The sequence below is a fragment of the Felis catus genome, chromosome B4 (assembly GCF_018350175.1).
Source record: "Felis catus isolate Fca126 chromosome B4, F.catus_Fca126_mat1.0, whole genome shotgun sequence".
Taxonomy (NCBI): Eukaryota; Metazoa; Chordata; class Mammalia; order Carnivora; family Felidae; genus Felis; species Felis catus.
In genome coordinates, this window is record NC_058374.1 from 124,245,445 (window position 1) to 124,270,266 (window position 24,822).

The 24,822-nt window shown below is 44.8% G+C and overlaps 2 protein-coding genes and 1 long non-coding RNA gene across 4 annotated transcripts in view; 2 read left to right on the plus strand and 1 right to left on the minus strand.

Annotated features, from left to right (window-relative positions):
- Positions 1 to 24,822, plus strand: part of TXNRD1 (thioredoxin reductase 1) — a 125,795-nt gene that overhangs the window by 15,891 nt on the left and 85,082 nt on the right. The window contains exons 1-2 of one of the 2 annotated variants that reach the window (XM_006933989.5): positions 8,447 to 8,613; positions 10,055 to 10,164. Coding sequence is in view for 1 of the 2 variants with exons in the window: in XM_006933988.5 (XP_006934050.4) it covers positions 10,055 to 10,164 (110 nt within the window). In the remaining variant the exon portion in view is untranslated. Of the gene's footprint in view, positions 1 to 8,446; positions 8,614 to 10,054; positions 10,165 to 24,822 lie in introns of those variants that run through there. The other variant, XM_006933988.5, reaches the window with a different exon arrangement.
- Positions 7,687 to 10,061, minus strand: LOC123386710. The gene is made up of 2 exons (XR_006601030.1): positions 9,523 to 10,061; positions 7,687 to 8,878 (listed from the first exon to the last, which is right to left on the minus strand). It is a non-coding gene; the product is annotated as an uncharacterized LOC123386710 (long non-coding RNA).
- On the plus strand, positions 17,925 to 22,536 carry EID3 (EP300 interacting inhibitor of differentiation 3). Its single transcript, XM_003989195.6, has one exon. The coding sequence runs from the start codon at positions 21,096 to 21,098 to the stop codon at positions 22,251 to 22,253; it is 1,158 nt and encodes a 385-aa protein (XP_003989244.3). The 5' UTR covers positions 17,925 to 21,095; the 3' UTR covers positions 22,254 to 22,536.

Sequence of the window (24,822 nt, forward strand, 5' to 3'; positions counted from 1 at the left end):
AGGGTGGCTGATCTCCAGTTTTTTCAGACGAGACACCCGAGAGTTGATTGCAACTCTTCTTTAGAGCCTGTATCTCCTGAGGTTCTGCTGGCCAGTGGTTTTCGACATTAAAAACATTTTCTTTCCTCTAGAATTGAAATAAGATACCAAGAGACCTAAAACAAGTAGAGCACGGAAAGAGAATCTTTCTGCATGTTCTAGTATGTGTACATTATGTGTATACGTACATACAATACAAAATGCACGTGCTCATGTTTTTTAGAAGTTCTCATGTCCTTTCCATTTCTTTTAGCAAGTTGTTTAAGGAAATTACATTTTTCTTCCGGCAGATAAAGCACAAGTTTTGAGTAATGGGGATAGATAACTACGGAAAAAGGTGTGCTTAGCCACAGACTGCTAATTAAAAGAAAAATTAATAGGTTGCCCCCTTGAATTAAGCTTTTAATGGCATCTAGTGTAACACATTGTTGCCAGTGAATAAGCAATTTGTCAAAGGAGAAAATCCAAACTCTTAGCCGCTCAAATCCTAGATTTACACCATGCATAAGGACATAATGATGATAATAACTTGGATATTGAGTACATACCGCATTCTGAGCCCTTTATATCTACTTACTCATCTGATTTCCACTGCCACCACATGAGGTGTAGTCACTATATTTATCACCATTTATAGCTGAGTGAATTGAGGCAGAGAGATAACAGAGCTCGCCTAAAGGCATGCATCTTGTCTGTGGCCAAGCCAGGCTATGTGACTTCAGAGGAGATTCTCATGACTATTGGGCCATACTGCTTGTCAGTAGAAAGCTGGATGAGGCTGTGGGGTCGGTCAGATGTTTACAAAAGAGTAGACCTGGGCGTGTTTGAAGGCAGAAGGGCTTGAATAGTCCTGGATATAAATAAGATAGGGAGAGGATGTTTAAGGGATGTGGGGTCTCCTAACACCACTTGGAATTGGAATAGGTTGTGGGGTTCTGGTAAAGGTGTGCTGTAGCACAGGTAGAACAATCCTTATCCTTCTGAGGTTGCAGTCAAGTCCAAGAATAGAGAAGTGCAGTGAAGAGGAAATGTAGGAGGGGAAGGAGCTTGTACCTGATGACCTTGAGCTTCAGGGGTGTGTTGGAGCTGCTGCTGCCGGCTCAAGACAGCTGTAGTTAAACATTGAGGAATTTTGCAAGCAGGTTGATAGCTTGAAATCAGCCAAAGCGGGAGTACTTGTATCACAGAAGTTGACAAATTCAGACTCCCCCCACCTCTCCTGCCCAAGCTGGTTTACAAGAACACCTTGGACTCTCTTCTCCGCTGGCATTTGAAAGCCTGCTCCAGTGCCAGCCTACCATGGGAAAGGCACTGTGTGAAGAATATTGTAGTGGCGAGAGAAGACTATGAGACGGCAATCCTGTACTAGCTGTCAGACCCGGCTTGGGTCACTCACTTAACCTTGGTTTACTCATCTGCAAATGGAAATGGTAATACATATCCCAGAGCATTACTGCATTGATTAACGAGAGAACATAAAGGTCCTGGCACAGAGGTGCTCAATAAATGAGTGTTCTACGCATGGCAGACACATAAACAGACAGTTGTGATGTAGCTTGATGTGAGAAATAAAGGAGTGACTAGTTCCATGTTTGGTCAAAGAAGGCGTTGCAGAGATCATGGTCCTCCACGCAGGATTTCGAAGTTTTCAGGGCGGATGTTTCATGGATGAAGTCTACCCTGGTCTTTGTCAGAAAGCCAGTGCGTCTTTTGGTGTGTGTCCCTATAGCATGATGCTTTCGCCTCTTTCCGGCTCCTACCTCACGATATATTACTACTGAATTGTGAGGCAAACAATGGATTTATATCCTTACTCCAACACAGCTCTTTTGTGACCTCTGGCAAGATTCGTAACTTCCTGAAATTTCAGTTTTTCATATGGTGTAACCTTAAGGTGATTTCAGAGGATTAACTGAGAATGTAGGGAAATGAACCAGACACTTAGCTGCATTGTGAACCTAAAGTGAATTCAACATATATTGATGGTTTCATCTCCGCTTTTGCTTCTGCATCTCATGCAGAAACCATTTCTTTCCTACAGCTGTGCCTTTATACGTATTGCTCCCTCTGCCTAGAAAAAATTCTGTTCAAGGCATAGAACAGCATTGTGGTAATTGCCAAGGACCGGGTGTCAGTCTCAGCTCTGCCGATTGTTAGTTAGGTGGCCATGGACAAGATAATTATCTTTCTATACCTGAGGGTTTTTTCAGCAAGCACAGAAACATTCTCAGGTATTTCTCCCACTCCCATTACTTTTACCTTCATTATCCCTCAGATCACTTGCTTTGTGAGGCTTTCCCCAATTGTCCCACATCATTATTTGCTTTCCCTATTTGAAGTTGATGGCCCACCACATTTGAGCACCTACTATGTTTCAGGCACACTCCTAGCCATATTACAGATATTATTTCATTCAGACCACCCAAAGAGTTCTCATTCATTATCCCCGCTACCCTCTGGGATGGATCAAACTAAAAGGGCAAATTCATCTTTGTAGGAGGGCTGAGAACCCCTGAGAGTTGCCATGTAAAGTCTTTTTTCCTTTCCTCCGAAAAAGATGGGATCCACAAATTAACTAGTATTATCTCCATTTTACAGATTGAGTCTTCCAAGAAATATTTATTGAGCTATTACTATGTGTGGGCACTGTTGTTGTTGTTGTTGTGTGTGTGGACACTGTTTTAAGTACTGAGAACATTGTGGTGAGCATAAGTCATCCTGGACCCTGCCTACATGTGGCTACTTACATTTAAACAGATTAAACCTAAATAAAATAAAAACTTAAGATTTGCGGTTGCACCAGCCACATTTTAAGTGCTCAGTAATCACATGTGGGTTGGACAGTGCTGATATAGAACATTTCATCGTCACAGAAAATTCTGTTGAGCCGTGCTGTTCTAGGGGGAGGCCGACATTGATCAAATAATCGTCTATAAAAATATAACTGCAGTTGTGATAAGTAGCAGGCAGAAAGAATGCATGGTAACACAGGAGCACCTCATTGGGGGATTTGACCTATGTGGTAGTTTCCTCGGGGAAGGCATGCTTGTTCTCAGATCTGATGAACCACTGGAGTCGTTAGCAAACTGGAGGAGTTAGCAAAGACCTGTGGTTAGGTAATTAAAGAGACTGAAAAAAGGCTAACGGCTGGGCTGTAGAGACGGAGGGCAGGTTTGGGTGAGATAAAGAGGTAGAAGGACCAAAGAGGGTCTCGTAGAAAGAGGATAAGGAAGCTGAGAGGCGGAGTAACTGGACAGTCTAGTCACTGATCGAGCCTGGGTTTGACTCAAGTCGACGCTGTGCAATGGATGCACATTCACAGGACTTTGCCTCTGTAATGACCGCCTCTTGCTCCTTTCCTCTTTGAAAATTGCCAAATTTCGCTCTACTAGATTGGTTTCTCAGCATAAAAACGTGCTATCATAATTTCCTTCTTAGATAAAACTAAACAAAACACCCTCCTTGATCCTATGTTGCTCTTCGGCTACTTTCCCTCTTTTGTGTTTTTATACCAAAACTCCTTCAAAGAGTTGGCAGTCCTCACTACCTTCATGTCCTTTTTTCTGTTTCTGGTTGAGCGTCCTCTAATTAGGCTTTGTTCCCTCCATCGTTTTCATAAAAATCAACAACACCTGGCTTCCATGACTCGGTTTGTATCTTGTCGTTATTTCTCGTCTAGTTGGTCTTCCTCCTTCGGGGAGCATTTCTTCACTGGCCTCTGAGACACCACATTCTCTTGGTTTCTCTCCCACCTCCCTCCAGTTTCTTCTCAGGCTCCTTTGCTGGCCCCTTCTCCTCCTTTGCACTTTGCGTTCCTGGACCATCTTCATTTCCTTAAATATATTAACTCCCTGGGTAACTTCATCTAGTCCCACCTGTGAAGGCTAATTTTATGGTGCCCCGTCGTTTGACCAAACACCAGTGTAGACGGTTGCTGTGAACGTACTCTCTGATGTGATTAACGCTGAAAACAGTAGACTTTGAGTGAAGCAGATTATCCTTCATAACATGAGTGGGCTTCATCCAATCAGTTGAATGGAAAAGACCTTCAGAGAAGGTCAGAGAAAAGACCGAGGCCTCCTGCAGAGAAAGGAAGTGAGATTGCCTTTGGACTCAACACTGCAACATTAGGACCACTGGCCTTCCCAGCCTGTTGGCCTGTCCAGTAGGTTTAGGACTTGCTAGTCCCCACAATCCTGAGAGCCAGTTTGTTTCTCTCTGTCTCTCTATTTATATATTCTATTGGTCCCGTTTCTCTGGAGAACTAACATATACGGCATTAAATGTCTTTTATATTTGACTCGCAGATTCTTATTTCTTGCTCTGACTTCTCCCGTGAACTCCAGATTTGCATACTGAGCATCTCCATTCAGATGACAACAGGTCTCTCCAACCAGTGTGGGATCTGTCCCGAACTACAGCTTTCCACCTGCCCCACTCCTACCTTTCCTCCCCCTCCCTGGGTGTTCCCCCTTCCCATTCCACAGTGCCCCCATTCACCCAGTTGCGAAGGCTAAAACTCCTTAGTCATCATCGATTGTTCTCCTTCTCTTACCTTCCTTATTCCACCCATCGGCAACATTTATGAGCTTTACTTTCAAATATCTCTTCTCACCTCCTAATCCAAGCCTTCATTGTCTCTGGCTCGGACCGCAACAGCAACCTCCCAGCTGGTCTGTGTTTCTCCTAAGTCCCTCCCCACCCTAGTCGATACCACACACAGCAGAGCGATCCTTCTAAGATACAAACTAGCTGATTTCCATCTCCTTGCTTGTGACACTTTGGCTTCTTATTACATTTACAATGAGATCCAAAGTCCTCTGGCCTTTGGGTTCTGACCTCTGGCTACGCCTCTGGCTTCACTACCTACCACTTTCTTCCTTGTTCACTGAGCTTTAGACACACTGCTTGCTTCACAGTTCTTCGGACAAGTCAAGCAGGCTTCCAGCTTAGGGCTTTAGTACTTCTTGTTTTCTTCTTCTTCTCCTTCCCCTTCTCCTCCTTCTCCTCCTTCTCCTCTTCTTCTCTTCCTTCTCTTCTTCTTCCTCCCCCTCCTCCTTTTTAAAAGATTCTTATTTTTAAGTACTCTCTACGCCCAACAGTAGGGCTTGAATTTACAACCTGAGATTAAGAGTCCCATGCTTCACCCACTGAGCAAGCCAGGGCCCCCTAGTACTTCCTGCTCCTCTGCTTAGAAAGATTTCCCCCCTCATAAATCTTGCTCCCTCCTTTCATTCTGGTCTCAGCTCAAGTGCCATATTCTTAGATCTATCTTGACCTCCCTACCCTACTTTCTTCTTCTTCACGGTACAAAGAATTCTTTCAAAGCTGTTTTTTTCCCCCCTGTGAAGGGGAACAATGAAATGGGGTAGTAACTATGATGGTTGGGTCCAGGGGATCATGGGAGACTTTTTTTTAAATGTGAAAATTACCATGTGTATGATGTGGGGAATTACTGGGTAGAGAAGAAGAAACTGATGATGCCAGAGAGGGAGGCTAATTTCAGGAATGAAGTTATTGAAGATTGAGAAGGCAAGAAGAGATGAGAATCTGTACACAAGTGGAGTACGCTTCATTAAATGAGGGTGAAGGCAGGGAGTATGGCAGCTTGGTGGTTGAGTTCTGACTGATTCTGTTTTCTTAAAGAAGAAAGCAAGCAAGTCATGAGTTAACGGCAAGGTGTAGGGATATTAGAGGCTTGACAAAAGGGGAAGAAGTATGAAATATTTACTTGGGAAACTAGGAAAACAAGTATACCAGAGATGTAAAGGACTGCTGGGAAGCTTTGGGGACACATTGAAGTTTGTGGTCTTGACCTTAAAGTGAAATCACTTTTAAGTTCTGTTTTCTCCAGTGGTGTTTTGCTATGTAAGTAGGGTAGAGAATATGTGGACAGCTGGGTTTAACAAGGGTGGGCCTTGCCAAGTCAGTACAATCGAGGAGTTTGGACTTTATTTTGAGGGTCCTATAGAGTGACAAGGTTTGAGCGCAGAAGAGTTGAGTGTCAGGAAGATTGTTCTAGCTCAATGTGGTGGGGTGTGTGTGAGAAACTTATTGTAGGAGGAACAATAGTTTAGTGCAATAGGACCCTTGATCTAATACCCCTAATAGATCTGTTTATAGTGTGCTTAGATGACAGTTCAGGAATGGAGAGGGTCTTTTCCAGCATTTTCTGAGTACTTACTATATGTAGCAGGTTCTGGGGAGACAAGATAAATCAAACAAGGGTTTGCCTTCCTAAAGCCCTCTTGGATATACATGATTTATAATGATTTTTAGGTATTTGGGATCTCAGAATAGGGACAGAGCTATCAACACTGGGTGGGAATCAGGGAAGCCCTCCCAGAGGAGATGACATTTCAGATAAGCTTTGAAGGAATAGGCCTTAGGGAGGGTAGATTATTTTAGGCAGGGGAATAACATGAGCTCAGTCAAGAGATGTAAGACATATGTCTGAGACAAATGCTGCGCGATGAGAAATGGTGGGAGATGAGGCACTTCTTCCACTGCCCGGAAACTAAATATAACTAAGGAGTTGGAGTTCTCTGTATTTTGTGACAAGGGTAAGGCATCTTGGCCCCTTAATTGCGGCAAGAAAGGTTTGAAAGAAACATGAAGGTTTTTTTTTTTTTTTTTTAAGTGGCGATTTGTTTAACTTAAAAAAAAAACAACTACATGGAACTACTCTACGTATTTGTGCTATAATTTGCTCACTTAAGAACAGTGTGAAGTTAAAATGCCTTATCTAGCCTTTTCTGGTATGCTGTTAGAAGATACTAACTATGGCAACGCTGACCTGTCATATAAGGATCATAAAAATCAATCCTTATCGCTTGCGTTTAGTACATTATTTCAAGTGAAATGATTTTAAAGTCCATCTCTATCTTGACCTTTGAAAGAAGCTGTAGGTTCTACACATCACAGGAATGAGGAGTTTATGTGCCTGGTTCATGGGACATTATCGTGTCGATTAACTGAGTGAGCTAAGGCATATAAGACAGTTAACAGAGGTGGGCACTGCAGCCAGGAGGAAATGTTGTTTTCCACCTGGGAGCCCTGGCTTCTTTCCCTCTCCTTTGCTCCTTGTTTCCTGGACACCTGTGCTAGACCCATACTCTGTTCTTTTTTTTTTTTTTATAATATTTTTTTTTCGTTTATTTTTGAGACAGAGAGAGACAGAGCATGAACGGGGGAGGGTCAGAGAGAGAGGGAGACACTGAATCTGAAACAGGCTCCAGGCTCTGAGCTGTCAGCACAGAGCCCGACGTGGGGCTCGAACTCACGGACCGCGAGATCATGACCTGAGCCGAAGTCGAACGCTTAACCAACTGAGCCACCCAGGCGCCCCCATACTCTGTTCTAAGGACCCTAGAACAGGTGAGGCACACACTTAGGCAAACAACTACCATGTAAGGAGAGTACCTCCATTCATGTGCGTCGTGAGTGTGTGTATGTGTGTTTGCACAAGTGCGTGTGTGTTCACCAAGCCTCCAACCGTGCCTTGGAATGAACTCAAAGGAGCAAACTGTGGTTGCCTGCCACCTCAGAGACGGTGTGGTTTCTCGCAGCCTTCAAAAACCAACAACCCTTTCACCCCTGTGTGCTTCAGTCGGCCAATATCCAAAGCAGTGGGAGAGACATTCATTCTTCATTCATTCATTTATTTATTCAGCAAATATTCCTACTTCCCTACTGATCCAAGGTGCTGAGTAAGAATAGGAGTAAGAGCAGGAAGTATGAGAGAGCATGGCTCACTTGGGCAGCTGCAGGTGGCTTGGCATGACTGGAGTTAAATATGCTGTTTTCCCTAAAACAAACGTGACAGCCCAAAACCTGAGTGGGTTAAGGAGGAAGGGCGTAAGGGGAAGTTATGTGTTGGTGAGAATTTGTCACTTTTCAGGATTAGTCAGAATGGACTAGATGTTTCTTTTAAAAGCCTGGTAATTTCCTTTGGAGAACTGCCAGACTGACAAGTCCATTACGCTAGGGCAAAGGGTCCCAAACTTTGCAGTTCACTAGAATCACCCAGGGAGTTAAAAACAAAAACAAAAACCCCTCGGATGCCCGCCCGGGTCACACCTAATACCCATTCACCCAGAATGTCTGGGGGTGGGAGTGAGGCGTCGGTGTTCTTCAAGATCCTCTCGTGATCACAATGGGCAGCAAAGTTCCCGAGTCACTGCCTTAGGGCACGGTCCAGTTTTGCTTAATTAAAACACATTTGTCTCTGCGTTCTGGTTCCAAACATTCTTACGTTGTTTTTGCTCTTTCCTTGGGTTGGGGGCGCTCTGAGCAGGAAGAGGATGTGGTGTCACCCAATTAGGAGGTCTCGCTTCGCTAAGCCCGTTGGCGTAGTCGCCAGGGCTGCACCGGAGTGGATTTCTGCTTTGTCATTCTGACTCTGGCTGCCCGGCCGCCCGCTCCGAGCAGGGCGTGGCTTCTCGTGGCGGCGGGGAGCCCGCCACCCTTCCCCTCGGTTCGCAGCAGTCCCTCGCAGTGTCTCCGCAGTGCCTCCGAGCGGAAGGTGGGGGGCCGCCCTCCAGAAGAGCCTGGTGGCCCGGCGCTCCCCTTCACGTAAGCGGTGGGGACCCAGAAACCCGGGTAGGGCTGCGAGCCTCTGGGGCTGCGAGGCTGGGGACGTGGGCAGCCGTCTGTCGGGTGCGCTTCGAACCCCGGAAAGGGATGTTTTAAGGTGTGTCTGAGTAGGGGTGAAGCTTGGTGTAAGGCGGTGCTCTTGCGGGCCGCGTTCATTGTGTCGCGTGGGTCGGTGGAAGCCGAGCCTGGGCTGGGGAGAGACCGGCCCGCCCTTGCCGGCTGGTGGCTTCCTTCCGCTCGCCCTCTGTAGAGACAGTGTGCAGAAACGTGAGAAAATGGGTGTTTGTATCGTTTCCTACTGTACGAGTGTCGGAATGTAGATGACAATGTGACGCATAGATCGACAGATCCTCCACAGCACTAAAGGAGTATAATAATTTAAAGATGTCTCTTAAGAAATTGTCGCACCATTTAATCCCCGGAAATCCCGAGTTGGCAAAATGTCCGTACCTCCCTATTTACGGTTGGGGAAACCGAGGCTCAGAATCACGTGACTTGCCCCAGGCTCTTCAACGCGACAGCTGCGAGTGGGACCCAGGGCTGGTCTCGCTGTATCGGGCGTACAGGGTCACAGGCGTGCACTGCACTGCCTGGGTTTGAACCCTGGCTCTGCTCTGACGACCTAGCTGCTTTGAACTCGGGCACGTTAGCTTTTCCGTGCCGGCTCTGCCTGTGTGTGAGACGGGCCGGACGGGACCTACTTGCAAAGAGTAGTTGTGAAGATGGAGTGTTGGTAATGTGCAAAGCATCGCAGAAGTGCTAGCTGCCATTGTTGTTGTCAAAGCAGCAGCGCTTCTGAGTTGGTGTGAGTTTTGTGTCATGAATGGGCCGGATGATGTTAGAGTAACTGGAGTCTATTTTTAATTCTATCATTGACTCACTGCCTACCTGAGTTCACCCGTTTGTAAAATTGGGCCATTAGCTCCCGGTCTGTCAAGCAGGGTGTTGCTGTATGGCTTCAAGGTTCTGAAATGAAAGAAAGCACCCTAAGAGGGCAGAGTGTTCCTAATTTTGCCTCGTGGTTTCAAATTTCAAAGAAACCTGGGAAGTTGGCTTTTGGCATTCTATATAAATGCAGAGTTCAAAGGCAGATTAAATTGGGAGGCGTTTTATAGAAGTGGAGGTGACTGTCTTAAGCCTCCTTTGCGAGGCTTCTCTGCATTGGGGATTTACCGGGATTCGGGGCGTCTGGTCCGGCGAGGCCGCCAGGATTTGAGCGCGGCGGGACCTCGGGTGCGGGAGCCGACCGGGGACCCTGCGGCGGGCGCGCGCAGGTGTGCGGGGAGAGGGGCCCGGGCTCCAGGCCGAGGCAGGGGGCGGCGCGGTCGGGGACGCGGAAGCCCCGCCCCCGCCGTGCACTTCCCGCCGCGGCCCGGGGCGGTGAGACTGACCCGCGCCCCTCTCTGCTTTTGTGCCGCAGAGGACGCCAGGGGCCTGGAGAGAGCGTTCTCGGAGCTGACCTCGGAAACCGACGTGCCGGTCGTGTTTGTGAAGCGGCGAAAGATAGGAGGCCATGGTCCAACCCTGAAGGTAGGGCGGGGGGGCGTGGGGGACATTAACGTTCTCTACCCGCCGGTCCCGGGAGGGAGCTCCTGGAGCCCACCGTGCTCGCGGCCCTCCTTTCGGGGCCAGGGTGGATGTGTGAACGAACCTCCAAACGGAGCGCGTCCTTAAAAACGACAAAGACGCAGTAGGGGCCAGCTCACGTGTTAATGGAAGTTGATGAGACGGCGGGTAAATTCAGAACTGGGGAGCTTGCAAGGGAGTATGTAACTTTTCGTCTTCTAAAATACGCGTTCAGAAAAATTTTCCTTCCCGACTTTCCCTGCCTTTGCCCCTTCTAATCAATCTAAATAACTTAAATTTTAGCAGCAGTGTAAACTGCTGAAAGTGAGCTGTTGGGAGAAGTACTGAGCAAAGGGGATCAGGAAACGCATATCTTCGTCGGCCCCTATCCTCTTTCTCTTTAATTCACTGGGAGGGAAACCCAGAAGCCCCAGGCTCTGGGGAGAGTAACCTGCAAACTCCTGGAGTGAGTTCATTTCCCTTCTGGTATCTCTTGTAGCCCAGAGTTAACTATTGGGAGGAGGGAAAGGGAGAAAAATCTTTCTTTTGACCAGTGGCAGGCGCGGTGGCAGTCCTCCCGTAGGACCCCGCACCGTGGGGTGGGTGGGTCATGGCTGTGGTCCCCGTGCATGTTGTAGAGGAATACCCGTCGTGCGTGATGTTCTGCATTGAGTGTGGTTGGTTACCCGGTTAGAAAGTCTCATAATCTCATCACCTTGATACATCTGTCTGCTTTAAGTTTTGCTGATTATCTTTTTGTCCTTGTCTGTTTGTATCCGTGTAATTCTTAAGAAATGGAACTCGTGCTTGAACATTGCCTTCTTAGAAGTAAACCTGAGGCCTCAGGTTAAATGTAAAAAGTCTACTTAGATGCCTGCACATTTAGGAAGAATATTAACAATTAATTTGCATTTTTATTTACTACCTTTTCTTCTAAAAGAATCTTGTTTACCATTTTTGAAGAATGGGTGATGAAATAGGAAACACAGATAGACTTCAAAGACAAATGGAAAATTCATGGAAAATAATTAAAGGATAAAAAGGCTTTTAGCTTGATTGAAAGTATTAGTCATATCTTTAGTTTGCAAGTAAAATGAGACAAAGGTCTATTAATATTACTTTCTGTCTGGATTGTTCTGTTTTCTCCACCTGTGTCATAAATTTGCACTTAAAAAGTTACATGGGTATTTGACCTTTATATACATTCTACAAATGGTTCTGGTTTTAGCATCGTTGGGAGTAAAAAGAATCACTCTTCTTATAAGCTTTGAACCCACTTTATTGGTATGTTCTGATGTTTTCAATCCATTAATCATAGTTAATTTCAGACATTTAATGAGGTGCGGTGCCAAGGTTGAAAAGTATACCACCAAGTCATAATTAAAATTAAAAAAAGTTATTTAGCACAGTTTTTAAAGTAAGCTTACCACTCTACTTTGTATTATTTATTTTTGGTTTCTAATGAGTCCTAAGACACAACAAAGTAAGGACCACTGGTTTGAAATGTTTGTGAATTTCCAGCCAACTGCTGTCCCAATTTGGGGTTAAGTGGTAGGTTCTGAAAATCTTTAGGGAACATTGGGTTTGAGTGGAGAAAAACATTTATTTAGTGGAGAATTGATTTTATAGGAGTAGTGTTATGATCCTAAAGTTCACACTTAAAAAAAAAAAGGTTAAGATTTTATACTTTAATTGCAAGGTAAATAGGGGAGAGGGAGCTCTTTAAAATGCCTGCTTTTCTTTTCTCCTCTTTCTTTCTTCCTCTGTCTCTCTTTCCCCTAAATAAACACAGCAGCAGCAGCAGCAAAATCTACCTAGCTGTCACAGTGTCCTATAGAAGACAGGGAGTGAGAATCCTGCTTGAAGGCACTTATAAGTCCAGATGACTACCTATAGGAAGCTGAAAGCTTTAAGGAAGTTTGTTTCAGAAATCTAGTCTGTGGGCCACCTGCACGGAATGTCTGGAGTGCTTGTTGAATGTGCATGCCTAGGCTTTACCTGAGGTCTTCTTAAGTGAACTTTCTGGAAGGGGCTAGGATCTGCCTTTTAATTTATTTTAAGCAAGTCCCCTCAAGTAATTATTAGGATAAATCTCACATTTGAGACTTACTTTAATGTAGAAGGTAGTTTGGTCAGGGTTGGTTGCTAAATAATTACAATCGGGGAAAACCAAACAAAGTACTACATTTTTTTTTTTTTTTTATGTTTTATTTATTTTGAGGGAGAGCGGGTGCATGCGAGAGCATGAGCAGGGGAGGGAGAGAAGGAGAGAGAGAGAAACCCAAGTAGGCTCCGCACCAGCAGCGCAGAGCCTGTTGTAGGGCTCGAACCCACAATCTGTGAGATCATAACTTGAGCCAAAATCAGAGTCTGACTCCACCTAACTAACAGCGCCACCCAGGTGCCCCCAAAGTACTACTGTTTAATACCCAAAGGATATGCATTAGAAGATAGCAAATGGGGGTAACTCACCAGGCCACTAACACTTTATACCTGAATAGAAAAATAGAGAAATATGCTGTGTGTGGCCAGGACTTGAATGTGCAGGTGTGAAATTGGAACTAAGGAGCCTACTGAATTCTAAGAACTATGAAAAAATTCCTATGCTCAAAGTCATCTGGCTTTCATAAACATTTTAGTTCCTTTTTTTCTTACTTTTTTTTAATGTTTAAAAAAATTTTTTTTTAATGTTTATTTATTTTTGAGAGAGAGAGACAGAGCATGAACAAGGGAGGGGCAGAGAGAGAAGGAGACACAGAATCTGAAGCAGGCCCCAGGCTCCGAACTGTCAGCACGGAGCTCAGTGCGGGACTCGAACCCACGAGCTATGAGATCATGACCTGAGTCGAAGTCGGACGCCTAACCAACTGAGCCACCAAGGTGTCCTTTAAAGGACTGTTTTGATGCTGGGTCTTGAATTGTCTTATTTTTGAAATCTTTGTTTTCATGGATAGTTTTCCCACAGGCAGGGGACACTTAACCCTAGTCTGAGCCACTTAACCGACTGAGCCACCCAGGCACCCCAATGTTTGTTTATTTTTGAGAGAGAGAGAGAGGGGGAGAGAGAGGGAGACAGAAGATCCGAAGCCGGCTCTGCGCTGACTGCAGAGAGCCTGATGTCGGCCATGCCAGCTAAACCCACTGAACCATGAGATCGTGACTTGAGCTGAAGTCGGACGCTTAACCAAATGAGCCACCCAGGCGCCCCATAAACATTTTAGTTCCTAAGGGCAAGATTGCAAGTATTCTTGCAGGGAGCCTTTCTTGTATGTGAGTCAGTGTCTCCAGGATTGCAGAGTTTTGAAACCACTTGTATAAATGCTTGGTGGTGGTATAGAGAGGAAAAGCAAAGTGTATGAAAAAGTGTTTATGGGGATACTAAGTGCAGGACAGAATTAAGACAAGTAGTTTGAGATCATAGCCTTGGGAGAGAAGACTAACACTGGCAACACAGGACTTCATTTCTTTTTTTTTTTTCAACGTTTATTTATTTTTTTTGGGACAGAGAGAGACAGAGCATGAACGGGGGAGGGGCAGAGAGAGAGGGAGACACAGAATCGGAAACAGGCTCCAGGCTCCGAGCCATCAGCCCAGAGCCTGACGCGGGGCTCGAACTCCCGGACCGCGAGATCGTGACCTGGCTGAAGTCGGACGCTTAACCGACTGCGCCACCCAGGCGCCCCCAGGACTTCATTTCTTCAAGACCATAGTAGGAGAGATGCCAGACGTAAGGCAGTGCCCGGTTAACAGGGAGGTGAATTATGGAGGCAGTTGTAGGAGGAGCTCAGGCCCGTGCAGAGGTTCGGGCCCCGCGGTCCAGGCTCTACGGGTAGACACTAAAAGGCAGGTTTCCTCCTTTGAAGCCTAACTTCTAAAGTTACCAGGAACCAGACTCTTAACTGAGTAGACATCAGGAAATGAGTGGTAATTTAATAACTTCCCAACCATCCCCTTTCTATCTTAATACTCTACCAAAATTGGCAGAGAACTTCATTTCTTTGGATTCTTTACTCTGACCTGATCCTTCTGGGGAGACTAGTGGTGTACCTGCTGTGGCCGAGTGGAGCTTGAGGCCCAAGGAGAGGGGAAGAGCCCCGACTGACTGACACTAAGAAGGTCGCGGGGGGAAGGACTAACAAGATTCGAAAGAGGCCTGGATTGTTAGGACCACAAATACATTTATCTGGGGCTGAATTACATAGTAAACTTTTTACTAGTTGTGAATCCACGTTGAGACCCCGTCTCGCTTCCTTCCACTTGGACTGACAGCATGAACCTCTTTCTTGCTGTTCGTTTTCCTTCCACAGCAGTGCTGCGACTCCGGCCTCTCCTGGCTCCTCGTGTGCCAGGGCCTGACTGCTTCCCACATACGTGCCCACTGCCCGTAACAGAGGCTTCTGCCCCGGCCTCCCACGTTGGTCTCCCTCCCCTTCTCGTCCCTGGGCTGTTGGGAGTCCTCTTCTGATTGCTGCTTCGCTGCCCCTGGGTCTGCATCCAGGGTAAAGGGCACACTCCTTAGCTTGGCCTTCTGTGTGGCAGGGCCTGGCCCCCACCTGCTTCTCTGGTTATCTCTTGCTCTGCTTCCTTACCTATCTGCAGTGGGGCCTCCATTGCAGCCAGAGTCCCTAAAATTTCTCTCCTCTGTTCTTCATTTCAGTTTCTGGTTCGTCTTCCTGTTCTGAGACACTTTTCCAACCGCCTCCCTGTGTTACAGTACAAGGCCAGATTTGCCCGTTCTTTCCCTCCGTGCTCCCACAGCACCCCCGAGAATCTTCTCTCTGGAAGAGGAAGAATCCTGCCACTTACAATTTTTTGGCTTACATATCAGCAGCGGAGAGTTAGTCTTCTTTGTGCCTAGGATCCCAGGTCTATATTAGAGTTCAAAAACTATTTAAATGAACATGCCTATTAATGATAATAGCTACCATTTATTGAATGCCTACTCTAAATGCTCTATTGCCTCATTGATCAAATTCTCACAGTAGTCCCCTGCAGAAGGTGGTTTTATCTAGGTTTACAGAGGAGAAAATGGAGGCCCTGGGAATTTAAGGAACGTGCCCACATTACACAGCTAGTTTAAGTGGCAGAACCAGGAATGGAATCCAGGCCTGTCTGTGAAATTCACTGTGTGGTACTCATACTTCCCGGCACTTGACTTTGTGTTACAGCTATTGGGATACATGCCTGAGCTTCCCAGTGTGGTTGTGTGCTCATGATTCAGAGCTGAGCCCATGCATATCTCAGTATTTCTAGCATAGCTCTGGCAAATTGGCATTCATTCATTAAATGCTTGCAGAGTGGAACCGCATTCCTCCGTGCCTACTAAATTTACATTCCTTTAGAACAAAAATGACTTATTTTTGTACCTTCTGTGTGTGTGTGTAACACTTGGTATGCATTCAATAAATAATTTGTTGAATGACTGGATGATGGTAGGGGCCAGAGGAGACTAACTTCAAGTGAGGTTATTTAGTTACAAGATGTCTGATTTTATGAAGGTGGACTGTCTCTATCTGAGACCAAGACTTAAGATATCCTGGAGAGATTCTAGGCAGCATATAAATGGTTCAGAATTTTAAAAAGCTGTATAACAGCAGCAGCGGCTACCTTCATTGTTTTATGCAGGTGTGTCAAGGTCAGTTGAGAAGGAAGTCCCATTACATTTCTTTAGCTACGGGTACTTTTGAGTACCTGTGTTCTCCACCTTGGGCTAGGCACTGTTTTTGCTATCTGTAACAGAAATCTGTGGGGCAAATGTATGTATTTAAAAATATGTTTGTCAACAAATATTTGTATGTGATTATAGAGTGACAGCCAATCTGGGTTGACATCCAATACATCCACTTTACAAATGAGGAAACTCAGACTCTGAGGAGAATAAGTGGCAACTAATACAGCGCTAGTTCTGACTGGAGCCCAGACCTCCAGCGTGAACTCCTTCAAGGCTGCCTTCTTAGAAACCACATACCCTGTGCTTTCCTGCCCGTCGTCTATCAAAATGATGCTCCCGGTCATTGCTGACTTCTGAGGTGTGTCCCGAGAGGGTTGGTAATTGCTCTCATAACCTGAGAGGTTCTGTTCTCAACTCACACCCTTGTTTACGTTTGCTCTTGAGGCTTGGAAAGTCAGCCAGCACTGGGTTTGCTGGTGTCCGCGAAGCGTGTGCCTTCTGACTACAGAGTGAGGGCGGAGGTTTTGTGTACTCTTACTTCACCAACAATAAATCCCATGTTATTTGAATAGAACAGTTATTCAGAGCTTCTTTTGGATACTTTTTTTTTTTTTAAGAATCTGCTGAAATCCAAGGAACCACTCATGAGAAAAATATACCCGATAATTTTGCATATAAATCTCAGACTCTTTTTTTTTAATTTTATTTTTTTCAACATTTATTTATTTTTGGGACAGAGAGAGACAGAGCATGAACGGGGGAGGGGCAGAGAGAGAGGGAGACACAGAATCGGAAGCAGGCTCCAGGCTCTGAGCGGTCAGCCCAGAGCCCGACGCGGGGCTCGAACTCACGGACCGCGAGATCGTGACCTGGCTGAAGTCGGACGCTTAACCGACTGAGCCACCCAGGCGCCCCTTTAATTTTTTTTTTAACGTTTATTTATTTTTGACACAGAGAGAGAGCATGAATGGGGGAGGGGCAGAGAGAGAGGGAGACACAGAATCGGAAGCAGGCTCCAGGCTCTGAGCGGTCAGCCCAGAGCCCGACGCGGGGCTCGAACTCACAGACCGCGAGATCATGACCCGAGCCGAAGTCGGCCGCTTAACCGACTGAGCCACCCAGGCGCCTCAATCTCAGACTCTTAATAGACCCGCTTCAGAATATTTAGTACAGAGGTTTATCTCTTCAAAGTACTATATGCATTCCATTAGTTGAAGACTTCCTAGGTTTTTAAATTGCATTATGTGGCAAGTGCCTTTTCACTGGTATTAGTTACAGTGGGGGTATATTCTTGTATGCCTCCTTGTGGATTTAACCTTTAAAACATTTTTCTTTTCCTAAAACAACATGCAGGAGTGAAGCTACTGGTTTGTATACTTCTTTTTTTTCCATTTAGTTTATAATGTTTATTAAACATTTACTATCTTTGGGATGATTGAAGACTTACTAATTACCTACTAAGTATTTGAAAATATTATCCGATCTGTCACATAATTCTCGTTCAAAACTTATAGTAGCTTATGGTGTTTAAGTAGTACTATCTCTACCTTACAAATGAGGAAACCAGACACTGAGCAGTTAAGCAACCTACCTAAGAGAAACCTAATAACTAATAATAGGTTAAGATTGGAACCCAGGTTTGCTTCCTTCCACTGTCCATGGTTATTTAAAAAATATGTATCTACCTTGATCATGGCAAAGTTTACCTGAAATACTAAAACACCAACTAAAGCAAAAACGTATGCACACAAACATAACCTTGAAGGAAATTAAGATGAAAGAGAAAATATACCTAATGTCCTGCTATTCTGACAAATCAAACTAGTACTTTGATCAGTAAGACTCGTCTCATCTAGGGTGCCTGGGTGGCTCAGTCGGTTAAGCGTCCGACTTCAGCTTAAGTCGTGATCTCACGGCTTGTGAGTTCGAGCCCCGCGTCAGGCTTTGTGCTGTCAGCTTGGAGCCTGGAGCCTGTTTTAGATCCTGTGTCTTTCTCTCTCTCTGCCCTTCCCCTGCTTGTGCTCTGTCTCTCTCAAAAATAAAACAACAACAACAAATTAAAAAAAAAAAAAGACTCTTCTTATCTAAGTATTGAATAGTCACCATGGCAGGATAAGGGCAGAGAAGGGGCTGGGAAAGAAGGAACAGAAAAGTTCAGGGAGCTAGCTGGTAGCAGTAGAAGCATACGTGCTGGATGGCGACCCAGACCTGATTGGCTCCTGGCTTCGGCTCAGAGGTCTCTCGTATGCCCATTTGTTATAGATTAATCCTGCAGTAGAAACCCCACTGACCCTCTGGGAGTTCTGTTTTTATTTGGCCATAGAGAGACCTGTAATGTGTGCCATCCATCCCATCATGTTTGTGTTGACCACCAGGGGTTGTGGGAGACCGCTTAAGAGCTGGGACTCGAATGAGTCCGAACTCCTAGCAAGGGACTGGAAAATAGGAAAAAACTGGAGGAAAGAAGAAAGGAAATATAGGGCCATGTTGAGCTCTTGCCAGCAACTCCTGAAAGAGGAAAAAAGGGGGAGGAGAAGAGCTGAATTATTTTGGAGGCCAGGCTGTATGTCATGGTTGCCTGAACTTGTCACCTTACTGAACGAAGAAGGCAAACTTGAGTGATTTCTTCGAAGCACTAGTGTGCTTGTGCTGTTACAATTCATAGAGAAGGTTACCAGTATAACTGAACGTATGCATTGCGTTCTTCTTTTTAAGCTGCGTTTATATACTTATTACGAGTAATTGGACCTTAGGGTAGAAAATCGCTATTTAGTGATTTCAGGATTCGCAAGTGTAGAAATCCCATTCTTTAAAAGATTAAGGAAAATTGTTACACTTGAGATTTTTGCTCTGTAGCGACATTCAAAACTTGTACTTTAAAGGCAGAGTTGAAAAGGCAAAATATAATGCAAGTATGACTTTTTTTTTTTAAGTTTATTCATTTATTCATGTAAGTCATCTCTACACCCAATGTGGGGCTGGAACTCAAGACCCCGAGATGAAGAGTCACATGCTCTCCCGAGCGAGCCAGCCAGGTGCCCCACAAGTATGGCTTTCTGAGGATGATCTGAGTTGCAGGTTCCCAAGGTTCTTAAGGACAGGGATCCAGCACAGAATTCAGCACTGGAAATCACTACTTAATAATACGATGCTTGTCTTGATGCGTTCTGTTGCTCTGGGCAAGTTGTGTGGGCTGTTATCTCCTGAGAAATCCCTGTAAATGGTATTAATAATGCTTTAGAAGTAGGTTGGGAGAATTATTTTTCTAAACCGTTTTGGAATTCTTAGATGAAAGGCTGTGTATGGAGCACATTGGTGTCAGCCCGTTTTCCCTTCTCTGAGACGGGAGAAGAGGCACCTTGGGGTGGGAAGGTTGGCCTTTGTTTTGGAGTTCTTTTCATAAATTGCTTTCACTGGATTTCACAGAAGCTCCCAAGAATATGGTTAACTGTAAAAGGAAACATTTTTGTATTTGGAACTTGGGATTAATTATATGTTTTCATCTAAGATTTAGAACAGATTTAAATAGTTTGTAGTTGGCCAAACTTGGGGAAGAAAATATGGCCCTTTGATGAAACTGGGGCCCACCTTTGTTTTTCTCTTGCTTTTACTGTACTTCAGAGAAGACTTAAACCTGACTTTCTGAAAAGCAGTCAAGTTTTCTTTTCAGTGTGTTGGATCTGTGTTTTCCCACTGATCTGTGAAATTAATATTTTGCTGCCAAATAACTTGCAGTAGGGGCTGGAACAAAGTTTTCATCTACATTCATTTATACATTCAAACATGCATATTCCAATGTATCCATGTGAACACAGCTTTGCTTGGAAGATTTAAAATCAGATTCTTGCTTTAGAGAAGTTCAGTCTAATAGAGCAGGATAATATATATGCATGAGTAACTATAATGCCTGGTGCTTTTGAAAAATGCACGTTTTTTTCCCCCTGAATTACCTATACTTAAAATAATGGGGGATGAAGAGCAATGTAAATAGTTTAGAGAAACTTAATACTAGGTTTTACTGTTCACGCATTTGCAAGAAACTTTCTGGTAAAGACAGGAAAAATGACCCAGTCTAGACGCATGGGAAGGAAGGTAGGGCTAATTTACTACCTCTTGGTGCCTTGAAACCAGAATTGACAGGTGCAGTGGTATTTGTCTCCCCGCACCCCCAATTAAAATGGCACCTGTTGAAGTGAAAAGCTTTTGATCTGGGTTGAGAGTGTACTTTTTTGTTCTCTTTAAAAAAATGTATTCCTTATTGTTACATCTGCTTTGCTGCTTGTGAGACTGATGAGCTAAATAAGCCCTTTCCCCCAACTGTGCGGGGATTCCCGGTGAATTTTCCAATGTAGTCACTCGATTTACATCATTTGCTTCCTTTTTCTTGCAACAGATTGTGTTTAAAATCTTCATAGCTTTGCTAACCTTTTAGGGTTCAGATTTACTCTCCATTCAGTCTGTGGTCTTTAGCTTTTGGCAAACTTTCAAAGAAACCTCTCTTTTGCAGAGACTGCACCCACTTTATTCTTCCACACTTGGGTGGTGGAGAACCAAAGGTCACTTGAGTAATACCTGACCTGCCACCACTTTAGCTCATGCTCTAGCCGACACTCTCTTGCCTCGCAACTGCCTCTGCCCTAGTTTGGAGGGGGTCTGGCTTTTGAGGGCCCGTGAAGGTAATTAATGCAAACAGCCACTTTGCAAGTGAACTCTGAGAGTTCGGCCTATTTGTAGTGGAGGTTCAGCAACTCACAATGCTTGGCTTTATGGGCAGTTTACAACCCAGCCAGATTCAGTTCTCAAAAAACCAAAACCCCAAGGACCCTGCCTTTAATCAGAGAAGAACGAAAAACATAGGCTGACCTAACTGCAAGGTGACGGCAAATGTTTTAAAGTGCAGGAGCTTTGACCCTCCCCTCCCCCATTTTGCTATGATTGTCGAGGTATTTCTTTGAAAGCCAGAGGACACTGTCAGTAATTGCTAAAATAATAGCTATCTCTTGAGCGGGTATTATCGTAGTGTGGACAGGGGCCCCATTATTGCGCACGTTCTGTGCTGTGCGGCAGGGAGCCGGTTGCTAGGTGCGTCTGGACTCCGCGGGCCTGGGCCGCCGGGAACCCGAGCCAGCTGGGGGCGGGGCCTCGGGACCCCGCCAGTGCGCATGGGCGACTGTCTTCTCCTACGGACCCCCTTCAGTTTCCGCCATGGTCGGAAACGTAGCGAATGCAGTTAGCTGAGTGTCAGCTGAGCGCGCCGGTCGCCGGAATGTCTGATGAAAAAGGCTCCTTGAGGGGAGGCGTAGAGAAAGGAGAGGAGCCAGCGGGGACCATCGCTGGTAGTGCGTTCTCTGTGAAGCGGGTGGAGGACGAGGAAGAACCGATGAAGGTGGAAGTGGCGGTGGGGGCTGATGGCTGCCCTGACGACCTCAGCTGCCGGGAGGCCGACATAGACCCATACCTCCTAGGGCTTGCGGATGACGAGGAGAAATGCCGGAAAATCCGCAGGCAGTACCGACAGCTCATCTATAGTGTCCAGCAGAACCGTGATGACATAGTGAACACGGCGAGCGACACGTTAACCGAGGCCCTTGAAGAAGCCAATGTCCTGTTTGATGGAGTGAGCCGAACCAGAGAAGCAGCACTCGATGCCCAGTTTCTTGTTTTGGCTTCTGATTTGGGTAAAGAGAAAGCAAAGCAACTGAACTGTGATATGAGCTTTTTTAATCAAGTAGCGTTTTGTGACTTTCTGTTTATATTTGTGGGCCTGAACTGGATGGAAGATGATGAACGTGATGAATTGAGTGGCTGTGATGATAATATAGCTCTTTCCTTCTGGGAGACAGTACAGAAGGAAGCAACATCCTGGATAGTGCAAGCTGAAACATTCCACTTTATTTTTGGTTCATTCAAGTCTAAGCCTTCTGCACCAAAGCCCCGACTTGAACACCAGAAGAAAGCTCACAAAATGGAAGAAAATGGGGCTATGCCTACAAAGCTGAGGAAGTTGGACCTGAGTAATAATCAAGAAGCAACAGAAAAAGAAGTAGAAAGAATCTTGGGATTGTTGCAAACTTACTTTCGAAAGTATCCTGATACTCCCGTGTCCTATTTTGAGTTTGTGATTGATCCAAACTCTTTTTCTCGCACTGTGGAGAATATATTTTATGTTTCTTTCATTATAAGGGATGGTTTTGCAAGAATAAGGCTTGACCAAGACAGGCTGCCAATATTAGAGCCGATTAATATTAACCAAGTGGGTGAGGGAAATGATCCCAGTTCTCATGGCAGGAGACAAGGAGTTATATCTTTAAGTTTACAGGACTGGAAAAATATTGTGGCAACTTTTGAGATTTCAGAGGCTATGATCACAAACTCATACTAGGGACTTTTGTTCTTAGTATAGGATGTATTTTGTGGCTTTTCCAAAGTTATCTCAAAATTGAGAGTAAGATCCAAGCAGAAGCACATAGTGTATTTCATGTAAAGTGAAAAAGTATTTTCAAAACATCAGAAATTGTTTTACTGTGCAATGTATTTTTTTTTTGGTAGTTTATGAAGTTGTCATGATCTGTTATTAAAAAATATTCATTGGCATGTTCACGGAAAGATTTTTTTTGAATGCCCATTAAGACTTTACCAATAAAAGTCAGTTCTGAATTTCCTAAGTTAAAAGGCATTGATAATTTACCAAAAACTCAATTTTATGATGCACTGTGATACTACATTGCTTCTTTTGTTACAGGGAACCAAAGGAATCCCGTATGAGGCTCCGACAAGGTTGGGGGAAGAGTGGGTATTAAAAAAAAAGTCAAGAAAGACTTTGTACATAGGTCAGTGAATAAGCGATGCAACACTATTTTTAAAAAATGTAGATTCCTTGCTTCATTGCAAGGAAGATTCCATAAGATTAATGTGCGGGTATCCATATTCTAAATAGTTTCTCCTGTGATTGGACAAAATAACCTCTACAGTAGATAGGTGAGGCATCATTTAAGTGTGTGCTGAAAGGTAAGTAGGGATTAATCAAAGACAGCAGAGGTATTCTCGGCAGGGGGAATATGGAGGCCAAATAGAAGCCAAGAGTTACAGTCTTTATCTACTTGGTTAATGTCTTCTCTGGCCTCTAGTTTCCAAACCCTTTGTGGTTGCTGCTGGTACACAGATTGGCCTTCAGAATCAGTGGTGTTTCATTATGTAACAGCCTTGAATATTCCCAGTTCAATTTTGTGTTTCTTTTTTTTTAATTTTTTTTTTTTTCAACGTTTATTTATTTTTGGGACAGAGAGAGACAGAGCATGAACGGGGGAGGGGCAGAGAGAGAGGAAGACACAGAATCGGAAACAGGCTCCAGGCTCTGAGCCATCAGCCCAGAGCCTGACGCGGGGCTCGAACTCACGGACCGTGAGATCGTGACCTGGCTGAAGTCGGAGGCTTAACCGACTGTGCCACCCAGGCGCCCCAATTTTGTGTTTCTTATGAGGGCTTTAAATGCCTGGAAACTATCTCTGTTTATGCTGAAATATATAACTAACTTGCCCATATGTTCTTTACTTCACCATAAAGACTTGTTTTTTCTTTTTGTTGCTTGCAATTATGAATTACAATCTAAGAAGTTATGCTAAAAATGTGGGTCTTTAAGAAAACAATCTTGAAGGTGCAGAGCATGTCTATTTGTAAGCTACTTTTCTTCCTTTCTTTCTTTCTTTCTTTCTTTCTTTCTTTCTTTCTCTCTCTCTCTCTCTCTCTCTCTCCTTCCTTCCTTCCTTCCTTCCTTCCTTCCTTCCTTCCTTCCTTCCTTCCTCCCTCCCTCCCTCCCTCCCTCCCTCCCTCCCTCCCTCCCTCCCTTCCTTCCTTCCTTCCTTCCTTCCTTCTTTCCTTCTCCATGCTGTATGTGGGGCTTGAATGCAGGACCTAGAGATCAAGAGTCACTTGCTCTATGGACTGAGTTGCCCATAAGTTTTGTTTTGTTTTTTTTTTTTTTTAAGTTTATTTGGAGCACCTGGATGGCTCGGTTGAGGGTCCGACTTCAGCTTAGGTCATGATCTCACCTTTCGTGAGTTGGAGGCCTGCATCTGACTTGCTGCTGTCAGCACCAAGTCCACTAAAGATCCTTTGTCCCCCTCTTTCTCTGTCTCTCCCCCACTCACGCCCTCTCTCTCAAAAAAATAAGTAAACATAAAAAAATGAAGTTCACTTATTTGAGAGACACTGTGAACGGGGGACTGGCAGACAAAATTGCAAAGTAGGCTTCATGACCTGAGCCGAAGCCAAGAGTCAAGTGCTTAGCTGACTGAGCCACCAGGAGCCCCCTAGGCTGCTTTTTTTCATCCCTATAGGAACTTAATCTGGGGTAGTAGTGGACTTTGCCATTAGGCATTATTTGGCAAGTGGATAAGTATGTGGCTTGGGAAGAAGGAACAATGAACTTTCCTACTAAGTCTTGTATAGAATAGGGAAAGGAAGTCCAAAGACTAAATAAATGGCATCAAGGTTGACAGGAGTGATCCTAATGTGTGTTGGGGACAGATTCTTCAGTAGTAGTTGAGGTTTTTTGCCAAAATAGAAATTTCTCACGAAACTTGTTCAGTTGTTTTCTAAAGTAGCCATTCCTGGGGTGCCTGGGTGGCTAAGGTGTTTAAGGGTCTGACTTCAGCTCAGATCATGATCTTTTACGGTTTGTGAGTTTGAGTCCTGCATCAGGCTCTGTTGCTAACAGTTCAGAGCCTGGAGCCTGCTTCGGATTCTTTGTCTCCCTCTCTCTGCCCTTTGCCCACTTGTGCTCTGTCTCTTTCTCTCTCTCTTAAAAATACATAAATGTTAAAAAAAAATAAAGTAGCCATTCCTTTCCCTTTTCCTTCCTTTCTTTCCTTCTTTCTTTCCTTTTTTTTTTTAAGTTTTTTATTTTGAGAGAGAGGGAGCGTGGGAGTGCAGGGGAGGGGCAGAGAGAGAGA